Source organism: Gopherus flavomarginatus, chromosome 5 (genome assembly GCF_025201925.1).
Source record: "Gopherus flavomarginatus isolate rGopFla2 chromosome 5, rGopFla2.mat.asm, whole genome shotgun sequence".
Taxonomy (NCBI): Eukaryota; Metazoa; Chordata; order Testudines; family Testudinidae; genus Gopherus; species Gopherus flavomarginatus.
In genome coordinates, this window is record NC_066621.1 from 22,226,860 (window position 1) to 22,254,660 (window position 27,801).

A 27,801-nucleotide genomic window follows, 5' to 3' on the forward strand; every position below is an offset into this window, starting at 1 on the left:
CGCCCCATGGCTGCTGTGGGCTGCATCGTGAAGCTGGGGGGTAGCGCGCTGACGGAAAAGAACCAGCTGGAGACGCTGCGGGCCGAGTCCCTGCCGCGGGCGGCGGGCATCGTGCGGGGGCTGTGCGGAGCTGGCGCCGGGAGCTGCATTGTGGTGCACGGAGCAGGGTAGGAGGCGGCCCCGCCGGCGTCCGGGGAGCTCTCCTGGCCCGGCTCTGTTCCCACCCACCCCAGCTCTCCCAAGGCACAACCCCGCAGCGGGGATTCGAGCCAGGGAATGAGGCTCGGGCTCAGGCCCCGGGGTGAAGGACACAGGGGGCTCCCTACTGCTGATCCAGGAACAGCCGGGATGAGGAGAAATGAGATCCCCTAGAGGAGGGAAGTGGCTCTGTTCCTTGATCAATCTCACTGCAGGCCCTGGGGAGGCAGGTGTTACACTGCTCTAAACACGTGTATCCATGTAAGTTGTGTATAGAACCCAACAGTCCTGATGCCTTGTCCCATGATCTAGACACTTTGCCTTGTTTTATTGGAACATGTGCTATGACTGGATCTGCTAGAGATTTTTAACTTTCTCTTCGTTTCTATGAGGTGGGGGGGGGTCTTGATTTGCCATTCAGAGCCCTGAAACCTGTCTCCCACTCCCTTCTGATTTACCTTCTTTGCTTTACATTCCTCCCAGAATTTAAAACACCATCTCACCAAAAATCAGGTCCAGAGGACTTTTGGAGTCAGTCTTGCTTCACTGGCAAGAGAGGTTAGTTATGTGGCACCATAGCCCTGCAGTGCTTCCAGTTTTGCTAGACTACAGAATAAGAAGAAATTGAAAATAAACACACGCCTTCCTTATTATAATGCAGATAGCCAATAGAATGAGTACTCTTGTTTCAAAATACTGACCAAGAAAGTCAGCATGTTTACATTCAAAACAAACCAGCCAAACAAAAACTCTAATATAAGCAGACTAGACAATACATTGGATTAATAGAGTGGCCTTCTGTCTTGAGGCCTGGGTTCAAATTTGTCTTGCTTTGGGTCATTAGCGAGAAGACTTTAGTGGTGCAATCTTAGGTTGTTTGTATGCAGTGGCAGGGAAGGTGTCCTTGGCTTCTGTTTGCCAGAAGTTGGGAATGGGTGACGGAGGACGGATCCCTTGATGATTCCCTGTTCTGTTCATTCCCTCTGGGGCACCTGGCATTGTCGACTGTTAGAAGACAGGATACTGGGCTAGATGGGCCTTTGGTCTTACCCAATGTGACCGTTCTTATGTTCTTATCCAAGTGTCCACACTTCATTGTAAACCCAGGGTCTGCAGGACCCAGGCTTGTGGAGTCCGTGTTTCCAAGCATCCATACTGCATTGTAAACCTGGGCTTACAATTGCCGGGCCTGGGTCTCGCAGCTGTGCTAACGCATCCACACTGCACTATGCAGATCTTGTGACTCGGGTCTGCAGTTTGACCGATGTCCACACTGCAAAATGACAGGGCTTGGCATTGAGTCACAGCAGGACTCTCACTCTGACCACTCCCCGCCGCAGGCTCCTAGGACCAGGGTCCTGAGTGCTTACTGACCTGAGTCAGACTAATTTGTGTGTGGACGGAAGGGGAACTGGGACTCCACCCTGAACCAGAGCTGGGGCTTAGTGTGCAGTGTTGACACACCCTGAGTTAGGTCACTGTGGTGTGGTTCTCTCAGGTCTAAGGAGCTTTGGATGGGACCCAAGGATAGGAGCAGACAGTGGAAGGGGAGAGATGGGGCTGAAGTAAAGATGGGCACAAAATTAGGATCTGAGAGTGACTTTTGCACATTAGTGTTGTTTGGATCTGGGGTTTGGGGTTGGGCCCTGTCTGGTTATAAGGAGACGTGGGTACAGAGGAAGGGGATTTTCAGATGAGGATGGCTGTTCGAAGAATAAGGAGCAGTGTGAAAAGAGGCTTGGAGGTAGGAATCTAGAGGTCATGGTCGAGGTTGAGGGGCATCAGCGGAGCAGTGGGATGGTGCAAGCCCAAGCTTGCTATGAAGAATGTTTGTCTAGGCAAGCCTTAAATGCTAGAGAACCGGGTGTGAGACTGGGCAATTTCTCCATAGCCAGCAGCATCTGCAAGCTGTTACCTCTGTGATAGCAGCCTCCAGACAAACCCTGGTGATGCAATCTCAATACGCTGAACGCAACCTCCAGCTCTGCTCAGTGTTTCCGCCAAAGACAGTATGTTCTTGTGACACTAATGCAAACATAGACATTGCAAAGCCTCATACATGGTGTGCTCTCACCCCACCTCCTGTCGTAGTAGATGAGGCCAGGAGTCTAGCCAGCCTAGCTGTGCGTAAGGCACCCAGTAACTGCAATACTTAGCCCTGTATCCTGCCCTGGTCAGCCACCCCCAAGCTCTGGGAAGCTGGCTCCACAAGCTGCCACTCCCTGATGTTCCAGGGGAAGATGGCACCCCTTGCCCAATGCCAGATAGCCAGCAGTGTAGTGCTGCAAGGTGGGCGTGGGGGAGGGGATCCATCTCTGCCCAGAGGCTGTCAGTCACCATGAGATCGGGGCTAGAAGGATGCTTGGAGCCTGGCTTACCCATGCTTGTCAAGGCTGCTTTTTCTGGATCATTGGGAGGAGCATCTACTGCACTGGCATGGGTTGGGAGCTCCCCTGTGCGCTGCTGGCAGAAATGGCTCCGGGCACTTGCGCACCCTCCTGCTCTTGGCCCACATGAGCCATGGTACACCATGTGTGTAGGTGTGGGCATCTTCTCACACTGGGCATGCTGGGTCGAGGAATTAGTGGCACTGAGTGGGATCTTGCCTGCCCTTATCCCCTCACCCTGGGCCTTCTCACTGCTCTGCTTCTTTGACCTCCCTGGACCCGGCATGTTCTTTTCTGACTTGGCACAAGTGGGAGGGAGGTGCCGGAAGTGACTAAATCCTGCAGCTGCTTCTGGGAGGGTGCCAGGCCCAGTCAGTCAGATGTCTGGCAGGCTCATCGCAGGGCATGGGCACTGCGCACTAGGGAACTGGGTTGAAATTAATAAATTGAGCAAATGGACCAGGTGTATCTTGGTCTGAACATTTTAGGGTCACATTTTTAGTGACCTGCTGCCATTTAACCTCAAGCTGCAATCCAGAAACCTTGCAGGCTATGTGGGGATGGGTTGGGTTAGTACTTGGATGGGAGACCACCAAAGAAAACCCAGTCAGCAGGGGCCACCCTTCCTTTTGTTCCAAGACTGGAGCAATGCCCTGGGGGTGCTGCCCTTTGGATGCACTGTAAAACCAAAGCCCCTGTGGTCATTACAGACCCCTTAGCACTTTTGGCAGGAGTAAGGGTGTCAGGCCAGGTGTCCTGGTCAGATTCCACCTTGAACAGTTGCATTCTGCCTCCCTACAATTCCGATGTGTTTCAATTGCATACGGGATTTTTCCTCACTTCTTCCCTGGTCCTGTCCCTATGCATTGCTGTGCTGTACCAAACTGCTGCCTCATTTCAGTGGGGGAGGAAGCAATTCCTGGATAGAGCTCATAAGGCACATGAGACAGCCTGAGCTGCCAGTATTTTAACATAAGGCTTCCACAAAAATATTCCCCGTTTGCCAGTGATAGACCCCAAGGATTGGGAAAGGAGGCGATTGCCAGGGGAATTTATTTATTGCCTCCATCAACAAAAATGAGAAGAAAGGTCACCCCTTGGCTAACAGACTCATAAGTGTCTTTTGGCCATAAATGTTTTGCTCCTGAAAATATTCCAAGTATGGCACAATGTTCCACTCTGGAAAGGAGGCAAGAGGAACAATGAAATTGTAGGGGAGCTGAACAGGACAATCCCCTGGGCAAAGGGTGGTATTACTAGACACGTGCAATCAGTTCCATTCCAAAGGCAGAGTGGGGGAAATGCAGGTAGGAGCCCCAGAGACGAGCCATCCCTACTAGGAATGAATTAGCAGCATCCAGGGGGTGGGGCTCCAGCATTGCTAAAGTGATGGCCCAATCTTCCCTGCAAAAATGTTGGCTGGATTTTAACAAGAGGTCCCTAGACACCTCCCGCCAGTGCACCACTAGGCCCTGAATAGGAATGGCCCCCAGATCACATTAAGATGTTTCAGAACAGGGGTCTGCAACCTTTCAGAAGCGGTGTGCCGAGTCTTCATTTATTCACTCTGATGTAAGTTTTCATGTGCCAGTAATACATTTTAATGTTTTTAGAAGGTCTCTTTCTCTAAGTCTATAATATATAACTAAACTATTGTTGTAAGTAAAGTAAATACAGTTTTTAAAACATTTAGGAAGTTTCATTTAAAATGAAATTAAAATGCAGATCTCCCCGGACCGGTGGCCAGGCCCCAGGCAGTGTGAGTACCACTGAAAATCAGCTCGCATGCCGCCTTCGGCGCACATGCCATAGGTTTCCTACCCCTGGTTTAAAAGCTGGTTGAATCCAGTTTCCAGTTTGGCTTCTTACAGTAGCCTCATGGTGGAGTTCAGGGAAGAGCCAGCAGTGCAGAGAATGACTCATGATGAAAGGTTAAAAGAGCTGACTGTTGCTAAGCAGTGATACAGGGGTTATGGCAGCAGTCTAGGAATTCCTGGCAGGTGTTAACACCAGGGCAGGAGAGGAATGATTTAGGGTGGGTCACGGGGGCATAACTAAGTATAATGAGATAATGTTACGACCGGGAATGTTTAGGCTGACTATCGGGAGATCTAGGCTGACAATGAGATGTATCGGCCTCTCCATGGGAAGTGCTGGAATCCCCAATGCTTGAGACTTTAAAACTATTCCAGACCAAACCCAAGGGACTGTCCTGTAGGGAACAATCCTGTGCTGGGTCCAGGAGGAGGTGGATGGGCCCTTTCCATCTCTGACACCTGTGAATTGCTATGTGTGACATTCCCCTTTGGTGTTGTCTGGACCTGGATCTGCTCGGTCACTCCAATCCTTGACTCTGGGAGCCAGCCTTACCATGCTGTGCTGTGAGAACCCCCACTCCTGGGCTGTTCATGCACAGCCGCTGGCATGTAAGCTGCTCCCAGCTACTTGCAAGTGAATGGCACCAGCCGATATCTCTGGTCCCAGACGCAACCCTAAGAACCCCCGTCTTGTAGTATCCAGTTATCTGGAGGCTGCGAGTTTATATAAGTTTGTCAGTTTAACAAAGAAATTGATATGTACCAGGCTTGTTATCCCAAGGGGGCCCTCCAACACACTGCAAACCAAACTCACTGCTTCAGGTAGAATAAACAAACAGATTTATTAACTATAAAGATAGATTTTAAGTGATTATAAGTCAAAGCACAAGAAGTCAGATTTGATCAAATGAAATAAAAGCAAAATGCATTCTAAGCTGTTCTTAACACTTTCAGTGCCCTTACAAACTTAAATGTTTCTCACCACAAGCTGGCTGGTTACATTTCAGCCAGGCTCTCCCCTTTGACGAGCGCTTCAGTTGAGTGGTGGTGGTGGTGTCTGTAGATGTAGATGGAAGAGAGAGAGAGAGAGCATGGCAAAATGCCTCTCCCTTTTATCATGTTCTTTCTTTCCTCCTGGCTTTGCCCCCCCCATTCCCCTTTCAGAGTCAGGTAAGCATTACCTCATTGCAGTCCCAAACTGACCAAAGGAAGGGGGGTGACTCCCTCGAGGGTCTAACAGATTATTGCTGCCTAAGCCAGTGTCCATTGTTCCTGTGAGGCTGGGCTGGGTTTGTCCCGTCCATGCCCTGACAAAGTGTGAACTGCCCCTCCGTTCTTTGAGTTTTTGCCTGGGCTTGCTTTAAGCCATGAGGACACATTTTCAGCCTCATAACTATACACATGAAATTATAACCTATAACCTCACTGTAACAATTACTATAACACCGTTATAACAATGCTCAGTGCATCATGAGCCTTTTGAAGACACCCAACGTGACAAACTTTGCATTGGATACCACACCATTTTTTTTAAAGATGAACATGTGGGTATAGGGTGTTCCCTCTTAGTACAGAGTGTTGCAATATGTAGTATGGCACTTCCGAGTCCACCTATCCACATGGCTTGTGAAGCAAATCTAGATGTCTTCCAGCATGACAGGCTTTGAACATAGGCGCCAACTTTTCCCAGTGCCAATGAGTGCTCGACCCCCCTACCACCACATACCCCCGGCCCTGCCTCCATTCCAAACCCCTTCCCCAAATCCCTGCCCCGGGCCCGCCTCTTCCCTGAGCGTGCCGTGTTCCCTCTCCCTCCCAGCGCTTGCTGCCGTGAAACAGCTGTTCCGTGGCGGCAAGCGCTGGGAGCTTGGGGGCGAAGCGGGAACGCCGGGCCCTCAGGGGAGGAGGCAGAGGTGATCTGAGGTGGGCGGGGGGGAGCTGCTGCACCCACCAATTTTTCCCCGTGGGTGCTCCAGCCCGGGAGCACCCACAGAATCGGTGCCTATGACTTTGAATATGCTGCAGGCTGTGCCAGTTTATGTCAACCGGCCACTCTGTTTTTTAAGTATGGGAGCCATTGTTTTCAGGGAAGCGCATGATGTCACCTGGGCTAGCCCACACGGAGGATGTTTCTAGCTATGCATGGAAGGAGTTGTGTGCAGACTCCCTGTTATCGTTAATGGTTGTGGTGAGAAGCAGTTCTAACCCAGTGCTCATTGTATTCCATGTCCCCCATGCTGTCACTGACCCGCATCTAACCAGACCCAGTGCAATCTGTGGACCATTGCGCTCAGATGTATGACCAGCACTCAATATGGATGTAGCTGGCAAGGCTGCTGCCATTCCACCGGCTTTTCTTGGCAAAGCTAAATTAAATTCTGAGGCATAAAGGGAAAAACAATTTGTTATCGTGGTGTATCTGAGAATGTGTGTGATGTTCGGAGTTTTCTGTGGCTTTTAAGCTACAAAGACTCAAAAAATGTTAAGATAAGGACAGTGCAAAGGAGTGTCCTGTGCTGTGTCTGTCACTGCTGGGGCTGGGACCCCAGGGGAGGGGGCAGCCTATGAGTAGGGTTGGGGAAACCTCACTCTAGTGACCCTCTGGCTCACGTTTGGGGAGGTGTCACTGGGTTGAATCCAGCAGGAGGAACAGTGGCCGTGGTGCGGCTCCTCGTGAAGACAGGGTTTTGAGCTAGAAGCAGTGGGGTCCTCTGGATTAGATGAAGGCTGAGCAGGATTTCACTTATGTTAGGGGTGTAGGAATTGCGGGGTTGGCTCAGTCCAGTATGGAGAGGGCCCATCTCAGCTGAGTTTGGGGTTGTGATTGTCTCTGGAGGTTGATCTGGGCTTGCCTCTGTCACAGACCGTCTCCCTCAATGGGGAGATCTGATGACAGGAGTCTGCTGCAGACACTGGGTAGCTGAGAATCCTTTGCCAATGGAGCTTCCCAGTGATCACCTTCCCACCACGTGGCACCGCTTCCTTGGACGGGCCAAAAGAGCTGAGGCCTGGAGTTTTGAGGTTCTTCCTGGAGCCTGTGCAACCATAGCAAAGCAAAATGCCTCGGACCAGGCTTGGATTTCCATTGGAATGCGCCTCCTAAAACTCTAAAAATAACAGGAGGACTTGTGGCACCTTAGAGACTAACACATTTATTTGGGCATAACCTTTTGTGGGCTACAGCCCACTTCATCGGATGCATGCAGTGGAAAGTACAGTATGAAGGTGTATATATACACAGAGAACATGAAAATATAGCTGGTATGGCAACTCCCATTTTTTCATGTTCTCCGTGTATATATATATATCTTCATACTGTATTTTTCACTCCATGCATCCGATGAAGTGGGTTTTAGCCCACGAAAGCTTATGCCCAAATAAATTTGTTAGTCTCTAAGGTGCCACAAGTATTCCTCATTCTTTTTGCTGATACAGACTAACACGGCTACCCTCTGAATCCTAAAACTGTGCTGGTTTAATGACCACCCCAGGCAAGTGGGGAAAAGCATGGGTGGCCGGGAGCATGTGCAGGGTCACTCATTGCATTCTCTGCATGTCGCAGCCTTTCTTAAGCATGAGGGACCATTGCAGCTTCCAACACTCCTGTCTCCTGTCGGTTTACATCTCTGGGCTAGTCTACACTGATAACGCTAAAGCGCTGGTGCATTGTCTACACTGGCGCTTTACAGCGCTGAAACTTGCTGCGCTCGGAGGCTGTTTTTTCACACCCCCGAGCGAGAAAGCTGCAGCGCTGCGAAGTGCCAATATAGAGAAGCCCTCTGTTACTGATATCTTTCTGGGCAGCCAAGTGTGCGGAACTGCTAGAAAGCAGACGCCACGGGGGGCTGGGCTTTTGATACATTACTATATAAAGAGGTGTTAAAACTCACTTGGGGTAATTTACGCGCTCCGCCTACTCCACAGCCACTTTAACTCTCCTAACCCTGGCATTCCTCCAAATGCATAGGGAGGGAGGCTGGATCCTCTGCTCCCTGTCAGATCAGATGCGTCTGCAGTGCCGTGAGCCCTAAGGCGAGCATCATAGACACTAGGCCCTATCGCACTCTACAAAATGCTCCCACACACACGTCTCATGGTAAAGGAATCTTCGCTAGGGCTGGCAGAGGGGAAAGGTGATGGATATAGGCACACAAATGGATATAGACTATTGGGGAGGGCAGTCTGTGAGATGTCTAGCTAAAGCAGGGGTGGGCAAACTATGACCCGTGGGCTGCATCCGGCCCTTCAGACACTTTAATGTGGCCCTTGAGCTCTCTCCAGGGAGCAGAGTCCAGGGTTTGCCCTGCTCAGCGCTCCAGCCAGGGAGCGGGGTCAGGGGTTGGCCCCGCTCTGTGCGGTTCCCGGAAGCAGCAGCATGTCCCTCCTCCAGCTCCTACACGTAGGGGCAGCCAGGGGGCTCTGCACGCTGCCCCCACCCCAAGTGCGGCCCCCACAGCTCCCATTGGCCAGGACGGGGCAACGTGCAGAGCCGCCTGGCCATGCCTCTGTGTGGGAGCTGGAGTGGTGACATGCTGCTGCTTCCAGAAGCTGTTTGAGGTAAGCACCGCCCAGAGCCTGCACCCCTTTCTCCCTCCCGGGCCCCAACCCCCTACCCCAGCACTGATCCCTCTGCCACCCTCAAAACCCCTCAGTTCCAGCCCAGAGCACAGTCCTGCACCTCAAACCCCTCATCCCCAGCCCCACCCCAGAGTCCACACCCTCAGCCCTCACCCCTGCATCCCAACCCCCTACCCCAGTCCGGAGCACCCTCCTGCACCCTGAACTCCTCAGCTCCACCCCAGAGCCCGCACCCCCAGCTGGAGCCTTCACCCCCTCCCTCACCCCAACCACCAATTTCATGAGCATTCATGGCCTGCCATACAATTTCCATATCCGGATATGGCCCTCGAGCCAGAAAGTTTGCCCGCTCCTGAGCTAAAGGATATCAGGGCTGATTGGTGGAAGAGAGATGGATTCCCTTGTTCATCAGAGTTGTTTGCAGGCAAGATCATCTCTTGTGTCAGGTTTGGTGCTGTGTTGTCTTACTGAAGCTCTCTGTCTTGTCCTGTTGCTGTGCCATGCTCCGAGTTCTCCCCTCTACTATAGTATGGATAGTGTGGGAGGATACTATTATGGGTACTGCACTGCAGAGATAATTGCACAGCAAGCCATTCCTAGCCCTGGATTGGGTGTACTGCTGCCAAGGGGTCACATATGTGGCATCTCTGAGCTTTTCTTCCCTGTGATCTTGGCTCTCCACCCTTTCTTGTGCTTCCCCCACCCCTGCACCAAGAACTGGATCCTAAAAGTAATAATAGGAGCACTGTCTTTTTAAAGGCAGATCAGCCTGGTGGTCCATGCCCTTTTAAAAGGGATCAGGAGGTGGGGGGAAGGAAATTTGGATTTTTAAACTTTCCTCTTTCTTTATAATTTGTGAAGAAGGCCTGAAAGGGGCTTGTATTTGGGAAAAAAAACCAGATTGTTTCTTACCCTGTGAATATCAGGAGTGTCCATTCTGGTCTTCTCTGTTTTGCTGGAGGTTTCACTGGAGGACCTGGATATGTAGAATACCAGCTCTCTCAGGCCCCAACTGAATGGGGTCAAGGTGTTTGATCTTTAACTCAGATTTTTTCTCCCAGCTGTTTCTCAGGCATTAGAATTAAATAGGTTCTACCGAAAAAGACAAAACACAGTGCTTAAAAATCTGAATAAATCCATTCCCCTCTCAGGTATCAGGGCTTACTTCGTTGCTGTCTGTGAAGTCATAATCCTATTATTTCCTAACTGTCCAGGGAAAAGCAAGGTAAGTGTAGACCTGAATTTCTAATGTAAAAAGCAAGCAAAAAAACTAGAAGAATGTTCAGACCTTCTTTATACATTACAAAGGAGCAAAAATTTTATATATTACAAAGGAGCAAACAGTTTTTCCCTTTTGTCCATCACCCGTAGGAAGTGATAATTATCTTACATTTATATTACAGTCCCCTAGCTTACATTAAAAGAATATTAAGTTTGCAAAGTCAAGTTCTCAGAAGTTAGAAAAAGCCAGAAATTAAGTTGCCTGTTGTTTACTAGTAGTATAGCCAACCGATCGACTTGTGGTTCATTATGAAGAATGTTCAAGAAACAAAATACCCAAACTCAACCACAGTAATTGTCTAAACACAAAATATACAATATGAAAAGGAGACATACAGCTATTTGCCTGCAGCAGAGGAATGGTGAGACCCAAGTCTCCTGAGTTTAATTCCAGATTCTGGGGGTGGGTGTATGTGGTGGTTACAGACCCTTTTACCCCTGTTCCTCCAGCCTGTCCCCCTCTGCTGTCATCTCTGCCTTTGCCTCCATTCGCCTGTCACCTGTCCCACATTGCTCCTGTCTCTCCCTTCCTCCCCCACCTCATCTTCTGTCCTCCTCTTCTCCTATTTCCCACTTCCACGACTCCTATACCTCTTAGTCTAACCTTGTCCTCTGCTCTGCTCCTCACCCCTCTGCATTCCAGTTGTGCTGTTCCTCCTCCACACTGCCTCGGCTCTAGCAGGGCTGGGGAAGTATTCAGGGCATAGGAGAAACTATCTCCTTGGCAAGTGGGACGAGCAATTGCAGGGAAGGTCCTGCTCAGCTCAGGATGGAGCATGCTCAGTGCAGATGGAAACTTCAAAGAATTTAGCTGCCAAACTCTGTCTCTACTGAGCGTGTGCAAACTGAGATTTTCAGAGACTTCTTAGTTGGTCAAATTTGGACAGATTTTCAAGAGGTCAGCAGAAGGCTTGTCACTGATACCAGGGCCAATTGCCTGCAAAATCTCAAGTCCCTGCTCCAAAGCACGGAGGTTTTAGAACAGTTGTGGGCAGTCTGCGGGCCACATGCGGCTCATCGGGGTAATCTGATTGCGGGCCGGGAGGTATTTTGCTGACATTGACTGTCCACAGGCACGGCCCCCCCGCAGCTCCCAGTGGCTGTGGTTCGCTGTTCCCGGCCAGTACAGATTTTATAGCTCTAGATACAGCTATGTATTGCTATATGGATATGGAGAACAGCACCATCATGGTAAATCCCAAAGGAATATAGCCTCCTTGTAGATCGAGCACCACCTAGACTGATCTTTAACTAGGTCTAGTTGGATATTCAGTTTATGACCATCATTGGTGATCTTATCATGCCACCGAAGCTTTTAGGCAACCTCGTGATCGCTGGCCAGGTAACATTTCTTGGAAAACACACTTTGTAATTCATTGGTCTTCCATCTTAATATCATGTCCATACCAAGAAAGCTGCTGGATATAGAGATACCTATATGCAAAATTAGTGACAATACACTACTCAGGTTGCGAACTTATGCAGCTAATATTCAGGAAATATAGAGTTAAGGATGCAATCTCAGCCTTAACTCTGGTCCTTTGTGCTTACACTTTAAAATGCAATTTCTGTTTAGTTCATTATAAATGGCTTGCCAGTTAGCACCATAGGGGATATAATGCAATCTATAATTTCTTATGCAATATAATACGTTTTATAGACACTGGGTCTGATTTCCATTTAAACTACAGCCCCCTCACACCATTCTGGTGGTATAAATGTAACTTACTCACACTTTAAGGCTGCTTTATACTTCCAGAATGGTGCAAAGGGGCCCTAATGTAGTTGCAAATCAGGATCAAGAAGTTATAGAATGATAGTACATGTATTCTTCAGACTTGGCTTGATTTTTCAGACTCACTGAAATCTACAAAATAAGTCCAATTTGAAGGAAATTCTCTTGGTATTTTAAAAACTAGGAATGTGTAGAGTTGGCCTGTTGAAACTTGTATTTGTTTATTTTAGGGTTGGCTCTGTGTTAGAGCAGCTGGGGGACCGTGATGGGCTTTAGATTCAAGTCATTCTCACTTGTAGGTGCTGAATGCTTCAGAGGGTGACCTAAAGGGCAGGAAGCATGTGGTATTGGATAAAGGGCAAGGCTGGGAATCAGAGCTGAGCTTGGTCCTTGACTCAATGCCTGACTTGTCGAGCAATCACAGCTGTGTTTTCCAAAGCAGCCACTGATTTTAAGGGGCTCAATTTGAGATAAGAGGCAGCCACAATCACATGTTGGTCCTGATGCTTAGACCAAATTACCAAAATCGCTGCCTCCCCAAGTTCCTCTTCCACTAAGCCTCCAGCTGCCTACAGCCCAAGTTCTATTGCATGACCCTGCAGTCAGCTCTGCTCTTCTGACTCCTTGCTTCAGCCTCTGACTTTACTAGTCTGCTCTTCTGGATGTGAGGCCCTGCATTCCAGATTCCCTTCTGACCTTTGGTAGCTTGTGCAACCACCTGCCTGCCCCTTTCCATTCCCTAGCTTGGACTCTCTGGCTCTCTGCTCCACTTAGGCCTAGTGAGCTGCCTCTCTGAGTTCCTCTTGTGCCTACTCCTGGCTTTCACATCACCTGCAATGCTGAGTTGCTATTTCCTATCCCAACTTCTTCTCAGTAACACCGCCTGCTCCTCCATCTTCATGGCTGAGAACCCTTCCCTGCATGAACTGCTGCCTGGAGTCCCAGCCTTGTCAGACACGTGAAAGTGAAGACAGAGGGGATTGCTCATGTGTCCGGTGGGATGTCCTTACACAGGTGGGGCTGGACCACAGGGCTGAACCTATGTAGGATCCAGGAAGCATCTGCCCAGGTGGCTTCCCATTGGCCAGTTGACTGACGTGGTTTGGTACTCTGACCGAGTCCTGGCCCCAACCCACCGGGATCATTTTGGCAGGGGATGTTAGAGCGATGATTCCATAGAGTCACTACATTTTATTTCATTGCTTATGTGATGGGATCTCTGAGGTGCAGCCTGAGACTGTGGGACCTCTGTGCCCCCGAACTCTCTCCTGCCTGGGCTGTCTCTCACAATGCCTTGCTAGTGACCAGCGGCGAACCCTTCCAGGTGCTGTTATCACTCAGCACAACCACATATGGAGACCCAACACCCAGCTAGATTGCATAAATGTTCCCAGAGCCACTCATGAATCACACAGAAAAAGGCACCAGAGCCAAATCCCACTGGTTCCCAGCACTTTACCTCAGGAATAAACTGTCTTGCACTGCTCAAGACAAGCAGTGCAGATTTATTAATTGGTTCACCACTTCATCAATGGAAAGTGGACATACACCAGCCTTTGCAAACCTGAGCATGTTCGTCACACGCTTCAGGCAAACTCGCTGGTAAAGAGAAACAGTAAAAGAAGTTTATTGACTACAAAAGATAGATTTTAAGTGATATTAAGTGATAGGCAAAAGGTCAGAGTTAGTTACCAAAAGAAAAGAAAATATAACCACGCGGTCTAAACTCTCAATCCTGTTAGACTGGGCAACATCTAAATTAAGCCATTTTTCTCACCCCACTGGATATTTCACCATTGAAATCTGGGCCAGTCCCAGTTGGAGTCTTCAGAGTGTTCTTGTTGCTTGCAACGTAGGTGGGTGAAGAAGAAAGGCCAAGCATGTGGCCACTGTGTCTGTTTTATACGCCCCATGTGCTTGTAGAACACAAGTCCAGGCATGTCTGGTGGGCATTGCTGAGTCTTCAGGCAAGGTTGAGCAATTCCCCTGCTGTGGCCTCATGCAGGTGAGTCACTGAATTGTAGCTCCCTGGCTGGACAATGGCTGTTGATGGGTTGTTTGACACCCCACGTGGGCATTGGTTACTTTCCTTGCTGTTGCCTCTAGAGAGCTAATATCTGGCTGAATCTCCCAACTTACAGCATGTTTTAGTGACAACCATACAACACAATTATCATAACTTCATATGCATTAATGATACACATCTATGGATAGAGAAGTGACTTTCAGCAAATCATAACCTTTCCCCTGATACCTTACAAGGCATGTTTTATATGCAAGGTCACAATCCTATATAAATGAGGAATATGGGGGTTATAGGGTGCTCCCCCAAGGTACAGAATGTCACCGCTTATTTCATCACAGTGAAGGCAGTGGACCCTGGCAGAGGTAAATGGAGTTGCACTGCCTCTGACCTCTCCTCTCCAAGCAATCCCAGGGAGTGGGGTTGGGCAATTGCTCTTCTGTTTGCTTGCGTAGGGTACTACAGTGTTCTACTCTTACCACACCTGCCCAGTGCGTATGTGAAGGGAGAGTGTGGAATGGTCTGGGATGAACTTCCATCACCATGTGGAAGACACTCAGCCCTACAGCTCTGTTCCATCTGCCTCAGACAGTGTGGCAGGCTTTCCTGCTGTCCAGACATGATAGAGTCGTGGATCAGAGCTGTGGCCTTGTGCAGGTTGTTGGAGACAGGTGATGGGGCAGACAATACCAGCGTCTCTGACTCAGGGGTCTGCCAATCTCTTGTTGATAAGGTTAATACTCAAAGGGTCCTTTGGGATCCTTAGCTGCTCCTGGGTCCCCAGGTCACAGCAGTAGTTAATATTTTGATTTGCACTTACAGACTCCACCTCAGGAATCCTGGTCTCTTTTACCTCCAGACTGGATTAATCTGATGGGCTTTCCTTGGGGCTATCCCGGAACGGCGCTTGGGAGCTTTGTCTGGTGCAGAATGCAGCTGATTGTTTCATGAGCAAGTGCTTCTTATGGGGAACATATTATCCCAGTGCCCTCTGGTCTACTTTGGCTTCCAGTTTGTTGCTAGGACACTTAGATCCATGGAGCCCTGTATCGATAGGGTCCTGGCTTCCTCAGACACACCTTCTCTCTTCAGGCTCCAGCCCAGCATTTGAGATCAGCTGAGATAGCTAGGTTGACAGCCCCTGGATCTGTATGACTGAATGCTGGGGACAGAGCAATGTTAGCGGAGGGCCCTTGACCCTGGCATTCACTTCCCCCCATTCAGTTTGTTGACCTTCATGTCATGTGGGAGGCTGATGAACTGTGGCCTGATACAGGGAGGTTTCTTTGTAAGTGATGTTGTCTCGTGTTAGCGATGGTTGAGTTGTTCTGTTTTTGTACGTGCACCTCGAGAGATAGGAAAGAGGCCAAAGGTCACCTGCAAAGAGGGACTGTGGATGTAGGTCTTTTTGTTAAATGGCATGACGTGCTTTGAATTGTAGAGGAGCACTCCCATTATTATACCAAGATAAGCACAGGGAGAGCGGAGGAAAGAAGGAAGATGCATAGACAGTGAGAAAGAGAGAGAGAAAATGGCCAAGTTGGGTCGATATGTTAGAAAGGAAAAGAAAGAAGATGCTGTATCTAGGGAAATCCCAGTGGGGGGTTTAGGGACGTGGAATTGAAATACTTCTGTTGGAAGCTGGGTAGGACCCTGGGACACAGAGCACCCCTGCTCTTGCTGGAACTGTCACAATGGAATCTTTAATAACCATGAGGGGCTGGAACATTAACGACAGCAAGGGACATGACGACATTTATTTACATGACCCAGGCTCTTCAGAGTTCTTTATTTTAGCTCTTTGGGCTCCTGGCATTTTGGGGAGGCACCCTCACTTCCCCCCTCCCCCCAGTACCAGTCTTTCTCAGTGGTTAGGGCACTAGCCTGGGACTTGGCGGGGTTCGGTTCCCTGCCCCATCACAGACTCTCTGTGTGACCCTGGGCAAATCACTTAACTTCTCTTTGCCTCAGCTCTCCACCTGCACAATGAGGATCAACACATTAAAGACCTGAAGTGCTTGGAGATCTACTGATAAAAAGCGCTATATAAGCAATAGATATTATTAATATTCCCTAAATGATCCCGCTTTGCTGCTGCCACCAGTTTGAGCCTAGATTGAAATTCCTTGCCAGCCCGCTGCTAGTGAGAACATCCAGGAGTGGTCTCTCTTTAATGATGCAAAGATCTTCCTCCCAATGACAGTGCTCAAAGCTGTTTCCATGATCCTACAGGCCCTGTGGGAGCAAAGGTCAGTGCCCAAGCTCCTGGGGGAGTTACTGGATTCAGGACAGGCCCGCAGCTGATAAACATGACTGGCTGTCCCCACTGTGACACTGCCTGATTTGCTCCACAGAGCAGGTATCTCCAGGAGAAGGACCCCTTTGGAACACAAGTTGGTTAAGTTCCTTTCAAAACAGAAACAGCTGTTGGGGGTGAAGGGAGAGAAGCGAAAGGATATGGAGCACAAAACATGACATGCCTGAAAATGACACATGACTGGCCAACGGGGAAGGGGGATTCGCCATTCTCTGTCATGAATGTCAACGAGTTACAGATGGCCCCAGACCCATCTGGGGACACGTGATGTGCCAGTAAAAGAGATTGACAGGAGACTGCTAGGCTTCATTAATGCCCCAGATGGAAAACAATTTGCTGGCCATCATCTTTGCCTCAAAGTTACAGAATTGAAAAACAGGCTAGTCTCACCCTGCTCTGCTTCAATCACTGCTGGATTTATACTGCAAGTTCTATTCATCAGCCTGTCCCCTTATATATACCTCCTCGGCCCCACCACAGCAGTCACCTGTGGCCTCCATCCCTGCCAGAACAAGCCCCATCCAGGACCCCTGTTCCCCTGTAGATCACAGCATAGTTTCTACCCACAGTATTTATCTCATCTTCCCATCCATCCATCTATCCATCCCATCTCGCTTGCTCATCCTTCCATGGATCCATCCAATCATGCATCCACCCTTCTATTCCTCTACTGCATCCACCTGCAGCATCTATCAGTTGGCCCATTGTGTTCCCTCCAGCCCTTTGTCCTGCAACAGCCTATCTGTCTGTATGACTGTAACCAAAGGGAGCATGTGTCTGATGCCTGTGACATCTACAGGTTTGGTCCAGGTGGAAATGTGTCATGTGGTAATAAGGTCTGTCCATGGAGATGGTCAGAGACAGTCACGTGGAGGTCTGTCAGTCAAGGGGCTCCACCTTATCAGCGACCTTTTCCAGCTCTTTGTTACCTGTGCTGGGTAAAGGTCTGTGAGAGGCAATAGGTCCAATTCATTTTAAACCCCTGGGAACCTGGTGTGTGGGGGATACTGGATTTTCAAGTGCAAGCTACACTATAATATTTAGGCAGATTTGTAACCCGTCGTTGGCCTGGTTTGTATCCCCACAAATGTGGTTAGTATTTAGTTAATAATCGTGGCAGCTGTCCAGGTGTTTCCCTGGCTAACAGGTTAGGTGGAGCCATGGTTGTCATCCTGTTGTGAGTGTGTAGCACAGTGCTTTACTGACCCTATAAGTGTGTCTTTGTAACAGACTTGGCCAGTCTTTCTGCCTCCCGGCTGTCTGTGACAGGACATCCCAGACTGCTTTGCCTCACATGCTGCCCTCTGTGTCTGTCCTCTGGGTACACTAGCATCATCGGAGGCACTGCAACACCCAGAGAACACCCAAACTCAGATAGTCAGTGGTTTTATATTAACAACCCTGTGGGATTTTTGCTGTAGGCTTTGTCACAATGGCATGGTAGGAACTGAAATCTTGAGGCTTAAGGGGGTAAAGGATGGGAAATCAAACATCTGGGCCCTGAAATTCTTCATGAGGAGACACCAATTCCACCTCTTGCATTAATCTCCACTCTGAGGCCTGAGACATTGACTCCGAAATCATGTGGTCTATCTTCCTGCTTCCCCATTGCCTCCTGCCCTTGCTGTGTCCTATCCACTCTCTCAAGCCAGCAACCAGCAGGGGGCAGGAGGCATGTATGGGGAAGGCAGGGACGGATTGGCGTGACAAGGAAGGGCAGAGACCATGGCCAACTGGACTAGGGAGGAGACCAGACCTAGGGATGTGGGCAAGGGGAAGGCCTCCTTTGGTGCTCGTTAAGGGGGACAGAGGAATGTGGGGAAGTGGGCAGGGCTCTGGGAAGAGAGCAGGAGCAGGGAGTGAGGCAGGTTTCCTGCTGAGGCAATAGGGGAGCCTGTGATTGAATTCACTTGGCATCTTCCCCTCAGCTTAACACCTCTCCGAGGAGGGCATGGGACTAAAAGTCTATGACCCCCTGAAGCCACAGGGAACGGCGAGCCCAGGTTGAATTGGCTTCACTTTAATAACCAATTTCTTCCCGATTCCAGCTCCTTTGGGCATTTCCAAGCGAAGGCAAATGGCGTGGCCTCAGGATCCCCAGCGGGCTTGGCCGGGAGCGAGGCCTTGCGACGAGGTCTGTGTCTGACCAGGCTCTCCGTTACGAAGGTACGCAGCACCCCATGCCTCCCTTAATAGCGGGTAACCAGCATCCCTTACCCCGGGGGTGGGGCATCATGAGTAGAGCTGGACAGGAAAGGTGTTGCCCATGCACAAGTGTTTTCAAGAGTTCCGAAATTTTTTCCAGTCCTGAACTGGAACAAAAAGTCGAAATCTCAAAGCTTTTCACCAAGCAGTGATTTGGATTGGGTCAGGCCAAACGTTTTGTGTCCCATTTGACATTTAAAAAAAAAAAAATCAGTGTCTTTGTTTACTGTCAGTTAATTAAAACTTTGAAACAAAAAGTTGTTTTGACCCAGAAAAAGAAACTTTTCACTTTGCAAATGTCAAACAGGAGCATTATATATATATTTAAAAATATATATGTTGACAATTTGGAAACTTTTTTTTTCGATTAGGAGATTTGTTGTCACAAGCTCTTTCTATGAACCGTTTCTGTTTTGTCAGAGGGCCGGATCCTGGGCTTGCACTTTCCACAGCTCGAGAAAGGGGGACACAACAGTTGTTTTAAACAGCCTGTTCATTCCCCCAGTCCTGGACCATCCTAGTGTCAGACTGGTATCTCAGTATAAAGTAGAGAAGCCTTAGGTCTGCTCTAAGTTACACTTAGCTGCTCACATCTATGAGGGGCTCTTGCAGCAGTCAGGGACTGCCAAGGTGCAGGGGTGCGCTGGTCACACACCCTTAGTCCCAGTCCTATGGATCAGAAGGGGAGCAGAGGGTGAGAATAACCCAGGAATCTCTCTCTCACATGGGATCCCGAGGGACCTGGGGAAGCCAATTTTCCAGCTTCCTAGATCATCATGGGACTTGTGTAAGGTTTGTATCCGCTCTGTTCAACTGAATCTTTTCTGTCTGCACTGAAGTTCCCTGTGAATATATGATACAGTCTCAAGGGCAACAAAATAAACAAATGCTTGAGATTGTAAGACAAGAAAATGCATATGTACCTGCTAAGGCCTTTCCCTTGACCCTTGCAGCTGGGCCACCTGGAAGAACTATAGCCTTCCACTGTTTTAGGTGTGAATGATCTCAGAGAAATGCAGAACTGTCAGGTCTTGGCAGCTAAATAGAGGAGGGACTGGTTTGCAGCTATTTGCAATTCTTAAACTTGCATATATATTATGTAAATAATATAATTTAATAATAATACCTTTATATAGCTGTTTTTTCCTGAAGTATCCCAAAGCATTTGCTGAACTTAATGAACTGAACACAGGGAATGAGTTCATATCCCAGTGAAATACAGTCACCTCTAGGGTGAAATACAGCTGTTCCCCATCTTCCTACCCTACACCAAAATCTAGGATAGGAAAAGTTAATATTGGAAATTGCAAGTGGATATTCAAGAAGGTCAGACGTAATACAAGCCCTGCAGATGGTTAGCACCCCTATCTATGTAAAGAGTACCATGGTTGGGACCTCTGGCTACAAATGGTCAGGACCTCTCAGATTTATGCCTTGTGTGAAGGAGGCACCCCTAGCAGCTTACAGCTCCAGTATAAGGATTCTGGTTCAGTCCTGACTCAGCATGAAGGGAGCCACCTACTGGGTCTGCTTCTCCATGGATTTGCACCTTGTGCAGTGATTTGCTCCTGTGCAAAGGAGCTGTAAAATGTTTCCACTGGAGTGAGTGAAGAATTCGGATTTGCTAGCATTTTATACCCACTTTGCACAGCCGCATATGACTCGCAAGGTGCAAAATGGGTGAGTCCACTGTGCAGCATTTCCAGGCAAAGAAAGTAAAGATTAAACCATAGTAAATCACACAGTGTCACTTCTGTAATAACACACACGGAGAAAAGCCACATTTACCAGTGGAATATCAGAAGAAAGGGAAAATGAAGGAAAAAGGGAAGGTAGAGGAGGAAATGCAAGAAAAGAGAGGGAGGTGGCATGGTCTAATGGACTGGGGACTGAACTGCCATTCTTGTTGCCCCCTCCCTCCTGGGATTCATTGCATCACTTGGGACAGCAGTGAAACCTCCTTGTCCCTCCAGTGCATAGCCAGGAGCAGGACCTGCCTCTATTTCAGTAGCGATAATCGGGCCTGAGCCAAAATTCCAAGATCCAAGCATACCTGAACTTTTCAGAACTTTAGATCATGGTCCAGTTTCTAGTAAGGACCTAAAAGCACTTTACAAACATTCACTAATTCAGCCTTCCAGCCACTCTCCTGCATTGTGAAGTAGCTCAGTATTATCATCCCTATTTTATATATGGGGAAACCAAGGCACTGAAGATCTCACAGCAAGAGCGCGGCAGAATTGGGAACAGAACGCAGGAGTCCTGGCTCCCAATTCCCTTCTCTACCCATTGTACAGTGCCTATGATAAACACAAGATCGGGGTCTGTATAGGCCCGTTTGCCCAAAGAGCCCAGAGCCTTGGGTGCTGACCAGTTTTGAAAATCTGGCTCTGTGTAAAATTTAACCCGGAAAGTCTCCCTAGAAACCAGTGCAAAACTAATCAAGGCACCACAACCATTTTACAGACTAGTCCATTTGTGCTTCAAACCACAAATCCTCCATGGAACAACTAATGGAAAGGGAGCCAATGCACTCAACCAGCAGCCCGGTCATCTGGGTGCATAACAATAGGAGCAGCTTAGAACCAGAAGCGTATGTCACATACCTCTGGTAAGTAAGGTGAGGTGGCCGGAGATATGGTGACTCCAGATGTTGCCGTTTGGACTCTTACCGCCCTGGTGAGACAGCTCTAAGAAACGCAGGGAGCTGCTTTGGCTCACGTCCCTCCCTGGGTTATTGAACCGATGCTGCAGGTGGTGTGGGATGGCACATAGACAGAAAAGCTGTTCTGATGGGAATGATGCTTGTTTGGTCCCACAGCTGAACCACCTGGTGACGGAGCAGCTGGTGAAGTGCGGCGTCCCAGCGGTGGGCATTTCGGTAAGGGGCATCCTGTATTTGCCTTCTCTGCTCTCTTAAGGGCTCACCCTCTCTGCGGAAAGGGATTAGTGCAATACCTGGTGCAGTGGGAGCAGGAGATATGAGAGAGGGAAAGAACAACTTCCAGCTTTTTATACATCCTATTGGCTCAGCTAGTGGAAGGGGTCCTTTTGGCTCAGCAGGTAGAGCTGCTGGCTGTGAACTGTAAGGATCCTGATTTGAATCCCAGGAAGGGCAGCATGAAGGACATACTTAGACTGTGAGTCTGGCCACCGGATAGAAGACTCTGAGAACTGGTTAATTCTTCTGTGGTGTCTGGCCACCTGGCTGTCAGACACAACACAGAGAATCCAGAGGTTAACAGGTGTAACGTGGCCTTAGAATGAAGCTGTGGATTCTGCATGTTGAATGCCTGCAAGGTTTCTGACTGGGGTGAGGAGGAGGGGAGAAGCTCACAGCTGGGGGATGCTGTTAGATCATGACAGGGATCAACATAAGACATTGGCCAACATGGTGTCTGTCTTGCAGCCCTTTGGAGCATGGAAGACAGCAGGCAAGAAAGTCAGCCAGGCTGGCATTTCTGCCATAAGGGACGCCTTGGATGCTGGCTACATCCCGGTCGTGCATGGAGACTGTGCTCTGGACTCTGAACAGCACTGCTGTATCTTGTCTGGGGATGCTATCATCGAGGTAAGATGTCCAGCCTTCCCCAGGTGTGGGAGTGGAAGTGGTGGAATCTCTCACTGTCATTCACGGATCGTTACTGTTGGGCTTTGTCTTTGGAAGGTGACCTCTCTACCAGTAGGGCTGAATGCTGGTGATACCATCCCTTCCTCCTCTGCTCTCAGCTCAGAATGATCATAGACAGACCTCTGACAGGTGCAGAGAATCTCTAAAAGAGCCGATCTCCTGAGAGTCCATATGGGAATCTCCTGGGAGTGTCTTCTTATTCATGCACTCTGACTGTGGGTTGTGTACAGGGGACTGTAGCCCCAACCTGACCTTTCATGGCTTCCCCGCTTGTGTATTGGGAACAGGCCCAACCAGCACAAAAGCTCCAATATGGGCTTATTCTGAAATTTACAGTTGGGACTAGGACTGAAGGCACTTGTGATCTAACCCAGTTGTGACCACAGTTGGGTCCATTCTGTCCACCCACATGTTCAGGGGCAGGATTCAGCCTTGATCCCTTACTGTGCAATAGGGACATAGGAAGGAGGCCAGAAGCTGAGGAGAGGATTCTGAGTTATGTAACTGTATATATTCATGGAAGAGGAAGCAATGGGAGGAACACCCACAAGAAACTGGCCTTGGAACTGTTACTGAGATTCTAGGGAACCTGTTGCTTTAGATTCTCTGTTGCACAGTTTTTCATTTTGCAGGTTCTGTCCAGGGAATTCTCCCCGCAGCGAGTGGTTTTCTTGACCAATGTCAGTGGAATCTATGACCGTCCACCTGATACCCCAGGTATGGTGTAAGGCCCAAGAAGAAAAAATGGAGTCTATTCCTGTCCTTCCCCCAATATCTGTTCATGTTCTATGCTTTTTTGTTGGGTTCAGTAGGTTAACATGCTAGCTATTCACATCTGTATTTTGTCCTGGTGTGACTCACAAATCACATGAGTTTTGTATTCGCAGCGCAAGCTCTACAGGATAATTTAGAGCTTATCACATGAATATGGCAGGGTTGCTAGCGTCTACCCAAATGAATGCAAGGACTGGGATGGTGCGGGGACCTGCAGATCGGATTTGAGGGATATCAGGAGAGCTGTTTAGGGGCCCAGGACTGGAATGTCGGAGCGCTGCAGGTCTAGATTGAGGGGCAGCAGCAAAGTGGCGTGAGAGTCAAGGACAGAAGTAGCAGCAGAACTGAAGCACATGGATTAATGTGCATTGTGCAGTCTCACAAAAACAGCCTCAACTGAAACTGCCTCTAAACGGTATTGTTTGCAGTGCGATTGCAGCCCTGTTGGTCCCAGGATATTAAAGAGACAAGGAGCTTGAGGTGAGCTCTTTTATTGAACCAACTTCCGGTCCAATGTGTAGCCATTTGCACCTGTGCAAAGAGGATGTGAAATGCTACCACTTATGTTGCATAAATGTAAATGACACACAAGTGCAAAGCAAAAAAGAATTAGGCCTGAGGTATATTATTTATTTATTTATTTATTTATTTGTATTACCATAGCACCTAGGAGCCCCAGCCATGGACCACGCTGGTCATAGCCAGATGACACCTGATAAAAATGATGTGCAAACCGTGGTTCCTTATGGAGGGAGGGATAGCTCAGTGGTTTGAGCGTTGGCCTGCTAAACCAAGGGTTTTGAGATGAGTCCTTGAGGGGGCCATTTAGGGATCTGGGGCAACAACAACAACAAACAGTCAGGGACAGTACTTGGTCCTGTTAGTGAAGGCAGGGAACTGGACTCGATGACCTTTCAAGGTCCCTTTCAGTTCTCTGAGATAGGTATATCTCCATATACGCCTCTACCTTGATATAACACTGTCCCCAGGAGCCAAAAAATCTTACTGCGTTATAGGTGAAACCGTGTTATATGGAATTTGCTTTGATCCACTGGAGTGCACAGCCCCCCTCTCCCCCGAGCATGGCTTTACCGCATTGTATTCAAATTTGTGTTATATCGGGTCGCGTTATATCGAGGTAGAGGTGTATTTATATTTATCTATTAATAACTATCATACATAATTCAGTGTGTGGTGCATGAATTGATATTTTAGATAGAGATGAGGTCAAGTTGCAAAATTGCAGTTGCTTTTGTGGACACCTAGAGGATGGGGGATTTGAGAATCTGAGCATTTAGTTTGGCCCATTGCAAAACTTGGATGCTGAACCAGGATCACACTCCACAGTGGTGTTTTGGATCCAGAGTTTCAAATGGCCCATCTTTAATGTGTGTGTACATGTGAGTGGTATGAGCTTTGAAGTCTCTAGTGCTAGGCCCATCCGTAGCATCTGGTAGGTTCCCCATATTCTTGCATGTGCGTCTGATAGAAAAATAATCTTGACTGGGGCTTACAGAAAAGAAAGGGATACCTGGGTGTGCACACACTGCAGTTGTTTATAAGAAAGAGAGGTGTCGGAAGGATTGCCAAGTAAAGGGAGTTGTATAACCTTGCCCTTTGGGCTTTCGGGGTTAAGTAGCTGGGATGTTCCTTCAAAACTATTCCTCTAACTTACAACCTTGGATTGCCAATGCTTCTATTTTCTAAGACAGTTTTAGTGTTTTGCTGAGACCCCTCTGTATAGTCTCCTTACTGGCTATCTATCACTATATTCTATGGTAAATGTGTCTACTGTATCCCTTTGTGATCTGTCGCCTTTGATGGTTTAAATCAACATAATCTCAGTGATTTCAATGGAGCTGCTCCAGTTAACGGCAAGGGAAGATCTGGCCTTGTCTGCAGTTCATATCCAAGACTCTTGGAGAAGTGTCAAATGGAAAATTTTGTTTTCCTCTATAAAATTTAGCCTTATGAGATGGTGAGGCAGTCCCAACCTTCTTTCATATTGTGGAGATTCTCATATACTATAGGCAGGGTATAAACCCACAGATAGACTTCAGTTGACCAGTGCAGTGTTGAAGATCTAGAAGCCTAGTCTTACATATCTGGTGAATTTGAATTGAGATGGATTGGATTGACTGGATCTTGGTGAAGGGCAGAACTCCCCAGGGGGGTTAGGTCAGTTCTGCACAGGGCACAAGTCAAACCATAACCCTGCCGGCAATCTATTGATTTGTCTGTATATGCTCCAACTGTACCTATTCTGTAACCAGTCGTGTGGTCAGAGCACAGTGCAGGCTGTCGTTTGTAGTGCTGTTGGGCACCAAGCCCAGGTCCTTTTGCTAATGGGCCCAGGTGATAAGGTTCAGAAACAAACTGTTGTTGAAGTGTATCTTGCTCCTGTTTTCCCCTTCTTGATCAGTAGAACTGGAATGTGCCATGTGCTATCTGGGATGGACTTCCACAATGCTGGTGCTAAAGAATTGTCTCATCTTTCAGCATTTTTATGTCAGTTTTGACCTACGTGCCCTACCTCTTTTCCCAAACAGGTGCCAGGCTGGTGGATTCCATTTCCGTCAGCCCTGATGGAAGCATGGACCCCTCTGTGCTCACATCTGCCCTGCCGCATGATACCACCGGGGGAATCTCCCTGAAGTTACGGGCTGCGGTCAACATAGTCATCCAGAGTCACGGAGCCATTCCAGTGCTGATCTGCAAACTGGACAGCAAAGCTGCCGAAAGAGCATGCTTAACTGGGGAGCTGGGAGTGGGCGAGGGCACGAGACTCTCCCTTGCAACAGCCTGAAGAAGCTGTCTCTGTAGTAGCCTGTCGGACAGGGGGATTTGCCATCAACTTATTCCAGTTGGGCCCCAGTATCCACTCTGTGATTTATCCATGTCACCGGTGACTCCAGATAAACCATCCGGTGGCAGAGGACTTCTTCATCATTCACTGGCAATAGACAGTTCCTAGTCTGCATTTTAATGCATCTCTTCTCCAGCCCAGCTCTGACCTGAATGGTGGATAATCCTCTGCTAATGTTTCTTACATATGTCTTCACTTAAAGAGGCACGTAAAGGCATGTAGCAAACAGCCAGGCAGCTAGCTGGGAAATGGGCTCAGGCTTTTCAGCTGAGGATTAATAAATTAATATTAGCGCAGCAATTTGGGGCTGTGAAATGCTATGCAAGTGCTAAGTAGTTTTAGTATGATATAGAGGGGACTTTGATGTGAATTCTCAGGTTATCTGATTCATTCTAGACCATGGTGTCCGAAATTCCATTCTGCTGCTGAAAGCTGCCCTAGAAACACTTGTATATGAAGCGTCAATGCCAAAATTTCAGACTTGGGGCTGCTTAAAATTAAGCACCTGTGTTCATATTTGGGCACGTAATTAAGTAGTCTAGCTCTTCACAGTTCTCTTTGTCTGTCTAGATGCTTGTATGGCCCCCAATACGCAAGTGTGTGAGTGCTGCACAGATATTAACGTAACCCTTGAAATTTCCATGTGAAGCAGTTCAGTATTAACCCAGCTTTACAGATGGGGATCTGAGATGCAGAGAGATTAAGGTCAGACTTTTCAAAACAACTCAGCGCCCAATATTGGGGCCGGTTTTTCAAAAGAGCCGAACGTGTTGGGTGCTGACTGCTTTTGAAAACCTGGCCCTTACTAAAGAGAAGAAGTATCATCCTTAAGTTATTTTCCAATTGTGCAACTTTTAAGATCATGTTCACTGGTGCGCACTGACTGCTTTATGCCACCATGGAGCAGCACAGAGCAGCCAGAATTTACTGGCTCGCTAAATAGGTGCTTTGCATTACCACAGCAGAACAAAGAAGGTGGAGTGTATACCTCAGATTGCCTCTGCCTCCTGCCCTCCAAATTCCCCCAGCCTCTTGTGCCCCATATTTCTCTGCACACACACATATATACTTTCCCTCTTCCTCCTACCCCTCCTGTTGAATAGATCTTTGGAAAGACTGACTTTTGAGGAGAAATATTTAGGATTAATGGTCATTTTTGGCCACACTTTTCCATAACAAAATTTTCGGTCAACAGAGGCTGGTGCATAAAAATCAGAAACTCACAAAGAACTGCCCTCTTTCAAAATATGACTGCCATCTTCCACTTTTCACTGTATTGTTCACATGTAACAGTGATCAAATCCATGCTTTGCATGCCAAACTCAGCTCACCGCAGCTATAGAACTGTGAGTGTCATTTCCATAATAACTAGAGCTGAGATTAATTTTAGATAACGAATTCAGACTCCGATTAAATTTGGCAGTTAAATATTCTCCAAAAAGTTAGGTCGTCTTCTTACATGGGTAATGGAGGTTTGCAACCATTCTTTCAGTCCTCTGCTAATTTCTATTCAGTTCTATTCAGCCCTCTGCTAATTTCTTTGTGGGTAAATAGTCCTTTTGACCCACCCATAGTACTACCTTGTCCATCCAAGATCACCTTTTTCTGTAAACATACATCACCCTCTAAACACCTTAAAATGTGCCCTGCAAATTGAATCTTTCTTTTTATGAGATCTCTGATTAGCATTTGCTGAGTTCAGTCATCTCCAATACTTTTTGTTGGTTACGCGGTCTGTCCATGATGTTTTCAGAATTCTTCCATAACAACATAATTCAAAGGATTGTAGTTTCTTTATTATTGATTGTTTGAATGTCTGTGAGAGTATAATCTGGCCTGTACCAATAGGATATATTTGAAATTAGGATGAGTCAAAAATTTGGACAGGTAAGATTTTGCGAGGGCGAAATACAGGCAGAATTAAAATATGTCAAATGTCTCAAAATATTGTTACAAATAAAATTCCATGCCAGTGATCACCTGGAGGAA

The 27,801-nt window shown here is 48.1% G+C and overlaps 1 protein-coding gene across 1 annotated transcript; it reads left to right on the forward strand.

The window, feature by feature from the left end:
• LOC127052578 (uncharacterized) lies at positions 1-27,801 on the forward strand. Its single transcript, XM_050956402.1, has 6 exons — positions 1-167; positions 18,385-18,502; positions 21,363-21,422; positions 21,951-22,112; positions 22,805-22,889; positions 25,496-27,801. The coding sequence occupies exons 1-6, from the start codon at positions 7-9 to the stop codon at positions 25,750-25,752; spliced, it is 843 nt and encodes a 280-aa protein (XP_050812359.1). The 5' UTR covers positions 1-6; the 3' UTR covers positions 25,753-27,801.

Coding starts and splice junctions, on each gene's coding strand:
- LOC127052578 (XM_050956402.1), top strand. CDS start 7: ATGGCTGCTGTGGGCTGCATCGTGAAGCTGGGGGGTAGCGCGCTGACG. Junction 21,423..21,950: donor TCCCAGCGGTGGGCATTTCG/GTAAGGGGCATC, acceptor TCTGTCTTGCAG/CCCTTTGGAGCATGGAAGAC. Junction 22,113..22,804: donor CTGGGGATGCTATCATCGAG/GTAAGATGTCCA, acceptor TTCATTTTGCAG/GTTCTGTCCAGGGAATTCTC.